Source organism: Ostrea edulis, chromosome 8 (assembly GCF_947568905.1).
Source record: "Ostrea edulis chromosome 8, xbOstEdul1.1, whole genome shotgun sequence".
Lineage (NCBI taxonomy): Eukaryota > Metazoa > Mollusca > Bivalvia > Ostreida > Ostreidae > Ostrea > Ostrea edulis.
In genome coordinates, this window is record NC_079171.1 from 59,914,781 (window position 1) to 59,927,814 (window position 13,034).

At 35.3% G+C, this 13,034-nt stretch overlaps 1 protein-coding gene across 1 annotated transcript in view; it reads right to left on the minus strand.

Annotated features, from left to right (window-relative positions):
- Positions 1 to 13,034, minus strand: part of LOC125660815 (multiple epidermal growth factor-like domains protein 10) — a 40,296-nt gene extending 27,262 nt beyond the window's left edge. Inside the window, exons 1-5 of the mRNA XM_056147748.1 lie at positions 12,916 to 13,034; positions 12,206 to 12,436; positions 6,693 to 6,950; positions 2,563 to 2,700; positions 523 to 660 (exon numbers count right to left, since the gene is read on the minus strand). Of these exons, the coding sequence (XP_056003723.1) occupies positions 523 to 660; positions 2,563 to 2,700; positions 6,693 to 6,950; positions 12,206 to 12,436; positions 12,916 to 12,979 (829 nt within the window). The 5' untranslated portion in view covers positions 12,980 to 13,034. The remainder of the gene's footprint in view (positions 1 to 522; positions 661 to 2,562; positions 2,701 to 6,692; positions 6,951 to 12,205; positions 12,437 to 12,915) is intronic.

Genomic DNA, 13,034 nt, shown 5'->3' on the forward strand with positions numbered 1-13,034 from the left:
ATTCTTACACTCGTGGTCTATTGACCGGTCAACAGTTTACCAACTGTTGACTTGGTAATAGTCTGCTTTATTTATATTGGTTATGTAAGTCACGTGGTTCTCGGTGTCTTGTTTTGCTTTACGTAATGGTGAGGTGCTCTGCTTTGAGTGATGTAGATACATAATTTACTAGATGGAACGCAGAACAGAAACACAGAAAATGTAATTATTGATTATTAATTAGGATATTTTGTACGCTTTCTTTTAAACTAGTGGATGAGTTGATAAATGTATACAATTTATAACAAATATTGTTAAATGTTCAAAGTCAACAAACCATGTGGATCTAGTAAAACATTCTAAAAATCGAAAGTATATAACAAAACAGTTATATACTTTGTCCTCCAAAAACAGCTGTTTTGCTTGACCCTCGAACGGATTTGTTGCCCTCTGCCTATGGCTTCTGGCAATAGACCCGTTCTCGGGTCAAACAAAACAGCTATTGTCCTCGAACCCAGTCAATACCTGTATAATGTTACATACGTTTACACGTGTCCCCGATCCACTGTTTATCACAGCCATTGTCACACCGTCCATTTGTTCTATTACATGGAATGTCACCTTTACAGTTTACACAACGGACGCAGGTTCCACTTGATACATAGGTATTCACAGCACATTCTGTAAAACCAATGCTTCTCTTGTTTATGATTCGGCATTATCTTTCCTTTTGAATCAGGGGACACATCAATGCTATACAGTTGACTCATTACATGCAAGGCGAATATAACGAACAGTGATCAATCTCATAACTCCTACAAACAATACAAACTAGATAGTTGGGCAATACATATACTATACATGGGAAAGCGAAAAAAGTAAAACAGAAATACAAGCTACAATCATTGCTTGGAACTTACGTACATATACAAATACACATCTCAGAAAATAACAATAACCTCACAGTTACGCAATTCCTGATATTCAACTGTAAATGTACTTGATGAGAGTAATGTTATTTCACATTATGGTAAAATAGCGATGGCGAAAAATTGCTCTTGAAAATGAAGTACCCTAATATTCGCTCAAATTATGTAAACGTGCTCTAATTTATTTTTGACAGGGTTCTTATAATGTAAAAAAAAAATGTCCCAAAAAAGTCACCTTACCCTTCCCTTTTTGGTATTTAATGATATCGCAGCTGATTTCTCAAACGTTAGGTTCATCAATCGAAAAAAAAAATAGTTGAAACGTCGTAGCATATCGCTTACACATTGTAAACAATCATATTTTAAGATGGTTTTATCTAATGCGAAACCATTAGAGGTGTAGCATATTTAAACAATGTGTAAATTCTAAACTGATATGTCCATGATGGATGGCGATAATACAGTAATACGAACGGGGTCCAATATTATCGCAATGAAAACTTTTCATTTCTTTCATTTCACACGGCGGGTGCGACCGGTCGACAATGGATGTTTACTCCTCCTAAGCACCAGATCACACATCTGGTGTGCCATGGAGTTCGTGGTTGCTCAACTATATATGTTTATTGCTTACGGGATTTATGAGATTGGCCACTGTTCATTATATTTACCATTCATATTTTAATTTATGTTCTTGTTTCTTGAAATGATTTTAGATTCGCAAACATATCAAATAATATATCCGTTTATTTTTTTTTAAAACATGTAATACCCTACTTCAATATGGATACAAATGATCTATTTGTGTTATTTCAGGAAAATATATTAGTTTTGTAATTGATCCGATTTTGTAATACACCAACCTGTTTTTCATCTCTACAGTCTTCAGTAACCTGCTATTCTTTGTTTGAGTTATTGTCATTGTTGACAAAAGCAAAAACTTACGCAAGTCAAAGATTATTGATTCGTTCGCTCGCACTAACTCTTGGTATCAGCCACCATTCAAATAATGGCTCAAGACGGAGCATATCACTGGTTTGCAGCCTGTAGCGTGGGGTCAATGCGACAACAGCTTTTATAATCAGTCAAACACGAAACTAAACACGCATGACGGCAACATGGTGTACATTTGATGGCCGTCGATTGATTTTTCGGAAATTTATTTTTGTTAAAGAAATAATTATACGAAATTTTAAAATACGAGCCGCATGGAAACGATCAATTGTCGAACTATGTTTGTTGATTGTGTTTCAAGAAAGTGAACAAAATATTTCAAATAGAAACATATTAATAAATAACAACAACTTTGAAGAGGCAAAATGTGAATTATCAATTGTGCTACATATAAAATCAACATACGATGCTCATGATGCTGATAAATGTACCTTGCATTAGCCAAATGTTTGTTTTCTGTTTTGCTTTTACCAAACGTTCATCATAAGCAAGGACTATCATTGGATGATTATGTCTTATTATGTCTTCCTCTGTTCATGTTGATTATTACCAAGGGGTAGTGTGAGGTAACGAATCAATAACCCTTGACTCGACAAGATGAAACTTACGCAGTAGAGACAACAACAACGAAACCGTAATCAGATAAGTGCTCTATTATACAATTATCAATGTAAGAATTAAAAATATATTCAGACTTCACCTGTACAGTTTGTGGTAACAGCTGTGGGGGAAGCACATCCATAAATACATGATCCATTGAAGGCATCACAATGGGAATCTTTACATTTAGTTGGACATGCCTTGGTACATCCAGGATGATATCGAGTAGCATCACAACCTTTAATGGGAATTAGAAACATGGCATCATTAAGGAAATGTGCATCTGGGATTTGGAATAATATAGATTTTGAGGAAGTGTATCTTTGCATTCTACATTAACGTGCCACATCTGCTGTGAAACGGGACATCGGTGTTTGTGGTCTCACCCGAAGGACCGTCCCTTACTGTCGCTTCTTAAGGTGATGCATCAAACGGTCTATCAAAATTGGTACCGTATCAGTTTTAAATAACGACTTTTGGATTGAGGTATCTGCTGGTGGACTTTTAGTTCCCAAAGGTCTTTACATCCCAGTAGCTAAGTATTTCGTCACTAGCTTCAAAATACGGATATATATTTAATTGCTGGGATAACATTTAGAAAATGATTTCAAAATTAAGATTTATCTCCTTCATGTATAGCTCTATCCTTGGACGAATTTGGCTCCAGTTTTTTGCACTCGTGTAGCTCTTACAAGTTTATTAGTTATTTCGAATTTCCAGACTTTCGGCTTCAACACCATTCAATAGACGTTATTTTTCGAAATGCGCATCTGGTGCATCAAAATTGGTATCGTAGTTTTACATTACGACCCCTGGGTCGAGGCCTCTGCTGGTGGACTGTTAGCCTCCGGGGGTTTCTACAGCCCAGTTGCTAAATACTTCGTTACTAGCTAAAAGATACGGATATATATATTTTTATTGCCGGTATAAAATTTAGAAATTCATATCAAAATTAAGGATTATATTTCCATGCATAGCGCTATATCTGGACGAATTTGACTCCAGTTTTTGGCACTCTAGTTTTCCTCTTAGCTCTTACAAGTTTATTAGTTATTTCGAATTTTCAAAATTTTGGCTTGAGTATCACTGGAGAGACATTACTTGTCGAAATGCGCATATGTTGCATCAAAATTGGTACCGTATAAGTTTTACATACAAGGGGTACTGAGGACATATTATAATCCGGATCCCGTTTCTATATCATAACGGTGTACAAGGTCTGAAAAATGTCAAGTAATCGCTGTGGATGGCGTTGATTACAAAAAGGTAGGCACCTTGCTTAAGAATAATGATATAGTTCAACTGCATCAGGTGCAGGTATTTTTTTATAGAAAGTCCTATCACTTCCATACGGTACATCCACATTTTCAATATTTCAATAACAGTTGTACAAGATCTGAAGGATGTCAAATAAATATTGTAAGATATGATAAAAAAATGCGAAGTTAATCGACACGCATTTTTTTTAAAAGAATGTCTGATCACTTTCAAAATGACACATGTACACATGTACATATTCAATGTGTCCATAACAACTGAACGCCATTCACCATTTTATGAACCATTTGCACGTGTGCAACACAGCCCCAATTCAAAGCAATATTTTTGCATTATCTTTTAACAATAATGTTCACAGAAATAAATACACAACATCATTTCTCATATATATACTACAGGAAAAACGTTTAAATAACAGAATCCATGCAATGTATAGAGTGGAAAATCAAAATCAGATAATAGTACATAGGGGGGGGGGGTACTGCTGTAATGCGTGTTTGAATGGTTGAGCACATGGATTGGATGAACTATGCATTTAATCGAAATGAATTTCAGAAGAATTCATTATTTATTTGGAATTATTGCGTGTATCATATTGTGTTATATTCATTAATATCATATGCAAGGAATAAAACATGATTTTAGGAAGTCATTTGTAATCCCAAATTAAATGTTCATTATGTAACATACGAGATCCGTATTGATAATTAGATAATGATATTACCAATACAATTGTACTCCGTCTAGCGAATAATTGACCATATACCAAAAAGTGACCGGTCGTTCATAATTTCAAATTTTAAAACTCAGTATTGCGAATGTGTTTTACATAGTAGTTTTGTCCTGTGCGACAATTTAAGGACATAATTATGAAAACAGATAGGTTCGCCCCGTCAAATGCAAAGAATCGAAAAAAGAATGCACTATATGAATGACAAACAGAAAAAAATGCTATGTTGTAAACATTGGCGTAATTTCTTGGACTTTATCATATACTGTACAACCTTATTCGGTAACATGTTTTAACTTTAATGTTATACGGTGCGAACTTCCCAGAGCAGCCCCGGACCATTCGATACTAGTATTGAATTAATGCCTAATAGTTGACTTAAGACAAAATGAACCCCGTTCTTAATTTCAAAATTTGAAACTTAGTTTCCCTTTGTTTCTAATGGTAGTTTTGGCCAGTACCACAATTCACGGGGAAAATTAGGATGACACCTGGTTTCTAGTTTTTCGCTAAACGCAATATTCAAAATCCTAATGCACACTGCTTCATTATAGAGAGTTGCCTGATTTCCTGGATATTTTGGCAATATATAACCTAATGTTAGGAAAATAATTGAAGGTATAAGGCGCAAACTTCAAGAAAAAAAATTCCTGAGCGATTCGATATCTGATATATTGGACAGTTTTCGACTGAATACTTTCAAGATCTATATTATCAAAAAAACATGTTCAACATAAAAACTTGTTTTGTGTCTATCCTTATGTTTGTACATATCAGCAACTGTTAATTAATTATTGGAAAGCAATGGTAACAGTGACTTCATCATCACAGAGAAAAAAAATAAATATCGAAAATATTAGATGGATGCAAGGTGAAGATAACGAACAGGCATCAATCTCATAACTCCTACAAGCAATACAAAATAGATAGTTGGGCAAACACGAACCCCTGGACACACCAGAGGTGGAATCGGGTGCCTAGGAGGAGTAAGCATCCCCTGTTGACCGGTCACACCCGTCGTGAGCCCCATATCCTGATCAGGTAAACGGAGTTATCCGCAGTCAAATCAGTGTGCCAAGAACGGCTTAGCAATCGGTATGAAACACGTCAGACAGCATTTGACCCAATGCGAGGTTGTATTGACGAACTAGATCGTTATAACGACCATAGAATTTGCGAAATGCTGACTTCAATCGAGACTGTTGAAATCCCTGTACCATTAACTTGTTTGTCAGTAGCTTATCTCGATTTAAAAACTGACTATACCCAGAACAAGCTCTTGCATATCGAATCAGTTGAGATATATAAACACCAAGCAGGTGATAATAGAATATTGCTACATAAATGTGGGAAGTTGACGATGGAGAAGCTGAAATCATCCCGTTTGTCATACAGTTGAGTTGTCAGTTTGCCGTTAATGTTTTCTTTCAATAAAATATCCAAGTATGAAGCAGAAGTGGACAACTCTGTGGTGTCCTTTGTTTCGAGCTCAACTGGATATATCAAATCGACATATGAATGGAAGCTATCATTGTTAATAGACAAAACGTCATCGATATATCTAAAAGTCGAATTGAAGGTCACGGCGAGATATTTTTTTCTTCTCACATAGACGTTTTATTTATATATTTGACAACAATCAGAAATTAGTTCTTTTGTGAGATCAGAAGTTAATTCATCTATCATGTTGCATATATGTAAACTGTTCAAAACGATCACTCCCAAACCATACTTAATATTCTCTATATTTATTATACATATGGGTATATTATATCGAGACATGTGTTTTGCTTTTCCCAAATTGAGTTTGCACATGGATTTGAAGACGGGACGAGAAAATTATATGCAACTTCGTTTTGAGTTAGGTCCGTGTTAATGTATAACACTTGGATCAATATCAGGAAAAAAAAAACATAGGTTATACCTTCGATGGGAAATTTAATTTTAAAAAAAACCCACTGCTTTAGTCAGCCCTGGTCTTTCCTATCCAATAGAGTTATATTTGCTATCCCAGTAGTTTAGGAGGACACTGACCGTCTGCATTGGTGCTAATATAGCTTAACTCAACGAAAAAAACCTTGATTAAGTCCCATTTAATCAATTATTTCCAACATTAGGAAAAGTTTCTTAAACAGCGTTAAAGTGTGTATCGCTGTTATCAAAGCTGATATGAACTGAATATTTGAAGTAATTATAGAATAGGGAAGCAAATTGCATCTCACCCATTACTTTCACTTCACAAATATCCAGAGACGTCTTGCTTGCATCTACACCTGGACATGATGTGGAGAATCCCAGTGGGCGTTCGTTGTAAAATGCTACACCCCGTGCTACTCTGTTCACTGTGATGTTCATTATTGGATCCGGACAGTCCGACATTGGATTGTGGTGATACACTAGACTTCCTGTAACGCCATATGGTGGCGTAAACGATTCATCGTCATATGTGTAAATATGGAATCCTGTAGATCTCTTATATGCTGCATGTAAAGACAAAATGATTGTTAATCATAACCATCATGCGCTACAATCAATTAAAGTGTATACATTTCTCTATCATTCGTTTGACTGTGTTTGGTTTAGTTTACTGAAATCTTGAGAAACATTACATTGGTATCATACAGTTATATGATTATCAAATAACAATATATAATAGTGAATTTAACCCTGTGATCAGAATCATGTGGCAATATATGGAGGATGGACAAGCATTCAATCTTATAAGTTTCTTAGGCTCAGTGATCTCTAGATTTGAAAAAAAAGTTTGTATTTTGGTTGCTTGTTTTATTCCCGTCGAATAGTTGTCATTCATACTGAAACGCCATCAGTTATAGATGGGATATTACAAACTTAGACTCATGCTAAGCACTCAAAACCATAGCAGTGTGATTGGGCAAAGTAATGGCGCCTGTCGCGACATGGGACCCCGTATTTAACGTCATATCCAAGAGGCCGGTGATTCTCGCTTCCAAATGCCGAGCTCTTGGCGAAGGAGCAACTACTTGTTGTGTTTATTTCTAAGGTTTGACGCAGTAATTGCATGAGCGGGGCGAACCCTTTACCACTGACCTACCATGACCGGTCAATTTGATAAAGAATTTCAAATATCACATATCATTGGATTTACATTTAGGATATCTCATTCACAACATTTAACGAAGCAGTCGTATTGGTGACTTGACGAACCTGCTCCAATCACCTTCACTTTTAAATTTCCGCCTTCAAACCTAACTGGGAGTCACCTTAAAGATGCAACCGTTAAATGTTGTACTTGAACACTTTAGCGTCGCAACTGAATATAAAGCAGATAGAAACAAACTTATTTGTTTGAAAAACGACACATTTTGAGATAATCTTCGAATAGGAAGGGTCTGTAAATAAATATCTACGAATTGTAGAACAAAAAGATCAGCATTATTTTGTCATTATGATGTAATGCATCTCGAATTATGTTTTTTTTTTTTTTTTTTTTTTTTTGCTGTTTCCAGTTAATTCTATCTCATATGTTTTATAATTATGAATGTGGACCATGTCTAATGCGTTCACGTCATGGCTGGAAAAATGGATGTTCGAGACCAGATTATGCGTTGGGGTCTTACAATGGTAACAACTACCTATCCAAAGATCCACAGTCCAATGCCCTTCAATAGTCCAAATACCCACTAGTCCAAAATTTACAAAGCAATGAGCCTACATTTCTCACTGTTAACCTGAATGAAGAAGAAAATAACAACAGGCCACTTCCTTTCGAATATTTATTAAACTATGCCTAAAAGGAAATCTATTTCAATTTCTACTAAACTAAGAGCTTATATGCCTGTTGTCGTTCATTTGATCATTTCACTAAAATGAACATTGTTTAAGAGAATTTATCGTAATGAACATATTAAGACAGGGTATACGAAGTGCAATTGAAGATTGCGCATAAAATGTAAGACTTATGCAAGAAAAATCCACATTTATCCACTATCGTACGTTGCTAAGGCAGGAGACAGAACACTTTGCAAGAGTAAGCTTTGTCAAAATAGCCTGGCTAGATATTGAATTAGTTAGTGGTTTCTTCGGGTACGTAGTCTTATTCAGATATACTTGGGCGGAGTCATAATCATTTCATCCCAGCCCAAATCATATCGCCTATAATTTTTAAAAATATTTTTTTCTGATTGTTTACTTATGTTTTGTAAATATGCAGTACATTCGAGCTTTTTGTCTCTCAGAGACTTTGGGCGCCATCATCTGTTTTTGAAACAACATAATGTCACAATTGAGGAGGTGGGTGGTGGTAAGTAAAGGACAACGTCAGGAAAAAGGGATGATGCACATACAATATCGCTAAATATTTTTTTCTAAGAAAAATTGCAATGTTTTACAATGCATATACATTTATATTAAGTATATGGAATGGTGGATTTTGAGGATGACTCTCGGTTCTCTTTGCATTTCCTGTCTCCCTTGTACATAAGAAAACCATTGATTTTACAAGATGCAGAACTCTTTATCATAATATTACGTACACTATGATCGTTTTCTGTTACATTCCGTTTTCCGTTCCACGTTTTAGCCACGGGCACTTGAAGTGTAGATAACTTGTGTAGATCATACGCACCCCCCCCCCCCTTAGAATGAAATTATTTGATGCAGGACCAAACATGTACCCCAAAATATGTTATTTCCCCCACCGATCACCATCACAAGTCGTTCTGAATTGTCAGTTTGTACCTTCTGTAAGCTTTTAAGATGACCACTTGCAAGATACTAATATATGCAAAGTGAAGAAAACGAACAGTGATCAATCTCATAACTCCTATAAGCAATACAGAATATATAGTTGGGCCAACACGGACCCCTGGACACACCAGAGGTGGGATCAGGTACTTGGGAGGAGTAAGCATCCCCTGTTGACCGGTCACACCCGCCGTGAGCCCTATATCCTGATCAGGTAAACGTAGTTATCCGCAGTAAAAATCAATGTACCAAGAACGGCTTAACAATCGGTATGAAACACATCAGACAGCATTTGACCCAATGCGAGCTTGTAAAGGTGTGCAACAAAGCATATAAATACACAGGGGGTTACCTACTTTGAGACCGATTCACCGGGTATTAATGAACTTAATCGAATAAATTTATGCGAACATCTCGTCAGACTAATATCGTTTTATTTATGTTTTTCATCGAAACCCCATGTCATCCATTCTATTTGTCATATTCTGCCATTTATTTCATCTTACCCAGCTTTTACTTCCATTGATAGCCGTAAAGGGGTTATTTTATTTGTTGCACATCTTTACATGTATCAGTATCTCACAAGTGGTCATCTGAAAACCTTAGAGAAGATACAAATTGACAATCTAGAACGACGTATGAGGGTGGTCGGTGGGAAAATAACATATTTTGGAAATATTTTTGGATCTGTATAAATTAATTTCATTCTGAAAAAGGGTGTATGTACATAAACTATACACAAGCTATCCACACTTCAGGTGCCTGTGGTTTTAGCCACACCCTTAAAATGCCGCCCACTGCAGACAATCCTCCGAATTAGTAGACATTTGAATCAATGAACCTTCGTACTAGTGGATCATGACCGTTAAAATCATAACGTAGAATAAGCATTGGTTGACCATTCACTAAACGTTATGCATTTAAAAGTGATGACTTTCGGATGATGTCTTAGATTGTAATGTCCGAATTAAAACTAAGTCTTCGTGAATTAAAGGTATATCACTGCAATGATCCTAAGTGTCAAACAGATAAAAAAAAAACGTGGCAGTTTATCAACATATGTTATTGTTTCAGCTAGAACCAATATATATATATATATATATATATATATATATATATATATATATATATATATATATATATATATATATTGGTTCTAGCTGAAACAATAACAGATGTTGATAAACTGCCTCGTTTTTATATATATATATATAAGTGTCAAACAGATAAAAAAAAAACGTGGCAGTTTATCAACATATGTTATTGTTTCAGCTAGAACCAATATATATATATATATATATATATATATATATATATATATATATATATATATATATATATATATATATTGGTTCTAGCTGAAACAATAACAGATGTTGATAAACTGCCTCGTTTTTATATATATATATATATATAAGCACTAAAGTTCCAACAACACCCGAAACCTCAAAGTGTCGGATGCACAGCATGGATACAAGGTCAAATACAAAAAAATATACAAAGCACTCGAATGACCAACGACACGAACAACGAGATTGTCAAATTTTCGGGACGACCCGTCCCTTCTTCGGGACAAACGAAAACAATTACATAATGTGGTCAATATCAACAGAGCATAATGACAAAAACTGCATATAAATACATCTAGCACTACAACTAAACTAATCTACAAACGTATTTACAACGCAGACTACATGTTTTTGGTCTTTAGGCTTGCCAATCAATGTTAAAAGTGGAGCGAATTAGGACATGCCTTATTCGTCCAAAGAGCTGATCCAAAATGTCTGAAAAGAAAAACAATAAACTTAATTAATCTCAAGTGGAACGAGTTAACCCAATTACGTTGACAAATAGCAATGCTAACTCGTACCCAGAGAGATTCTATTTTAACCATGCATAATTTATAAAAGATAATAATAAGTAACAATTACAAAAAAAAAAATAATAAATAATAAATAAATAAATAAATGAAAATAAGCTTTGTAAACGAAGTAAGAGATGAACAAAGTTTGAGAGAAAGATAATGTAAACAAAAAGTTTGAATAAGTTAACAAAATGGACCAACTCCAAACAAAAACAAAAAATAGGCAGGAAATTGAATCAACATCAGACATTCCCGTACTGATCATGTCTAGAGTAGATGTGTAAGAAAAACATAGAATCACGGAAACTGATAAATGGGTTTTACATGTAAGCAATCGGTTATGAAGTTCAAAAAAATTAAAAAAGATGGACTGATTGTAAACAGAATTGAAAAGAGAAAAAATGTGTTAAAAATGGTCATAATACCACTGTTAGGGACATGATCAGACGAGTAGGTCTAGATGAAGCTTAAAATCTAGTAAGGGTTGAGCCCGTATTCACCCTGGTGAAGTCAGTAGGTTTGTTGATACCATGCGGTTCAAATGACTTCAACCTGGTATCAACAAACCTACTGACTTCACCAGGATGAATACGGGCTCAACCCTTACTAGATTTTAAGCTTCATCTAGACCTACTCGTCTGATCATGTCCCTAACAGTGGTACTATGACCATTTTTGAACACATTTTTTTTTCTTTTCAATTCAATTAAAATAGAATCTCTCTGGGTACGAGTTAGCTTTGCTATTTGTCAACGTAATTGGGTTAACTCGTTCCACTTGAGATTAATTAAGTTTATTGTTTTTCTTTTCGGATATTTTGGATCAGCTCTTTGGACGAATAAGGCATGTCCTAATTCGCTCCACTTTTAACATTGATTGGCAAGCCTAAAGACCAAAAACATGTAGTCTGCGTTGTAAATACGTTTGTAGATTAGTTTAGTTGTAGTGCTAGATGTATTTATATGCAGTTTTTGTCATTATGCTCTGTTGATATTGACCACATTATGTAATTGTATTCGTTTTTCCTGAAGAAGGGACGGGTCGTCCCGAAAATTTGACAATCTCGTTGTTCGTGTCGTTGGTCATTCGAGTGCTTTGTATATATATATATATATATATATATATATATATATATATATATACTTACTATCTGCTCTAAGGTATATTTCCAAATAAGCGATATTAAATTTCCTGGTTAACCACACCTTCCACCACAGAGGTTCAGAATAAAGTGAAGTAATTGCACAAGAATTATCTGAATAAAGCTGGTCTGTACTTCCATCAACTGCACGCTGAGCATTCCACTCGGATTTGAAAGGCGATTTATTCATTGCTGCATTTCCCTGAAGTGTTTGCGCAGTGGTGTGAGCCAGGTTAACTACGAGAAAATAACCATCTTTATGAAAACACCTAGATTTCTTTTAAGATATTGTATGTGAAATATCCACCACAAAAACTGTTGTTAAAGACATATTTTGGATGTGTCATTAGTGAAGCATGCAATTAACAGGGATGGATCCTAGAACTACGGGAGGGGGCGCAACTTTAAGATGCAAAGTATCTGGTGGCCGTCTGGGGTCTTACAGATTTTATGGGGTTTGCAAAATGTCTCCTTCACCCCTTAAATCCGTTACGGTTGAATGTATCGTCACGAAGATCAATGTTTCGGACAGTAACTGAATGTTGATCAAGTTCATAGAAATTTGATAACACAGGGATATTTAAAGTCCTGAACCCAGTCATTCGCTGGTAAGTTGATTCTAAATGAAAATTAACCTGAGAGAGAGAGAGAGAGAGAGAGAGAGAGAGAGAGAGAGAGAGAGAGAGAGAGAGAGAGAGAGAGAGAGACGTATTTACCGAAACACGTTGTCCTTGATACAAACTGTATCAACATAATTTCCACAATTAGTTCTGAAAACATCTTAACATTTGCAACTCAATGTATTCTCTTCCGGGTTTGCCGTGCAAAACGCATA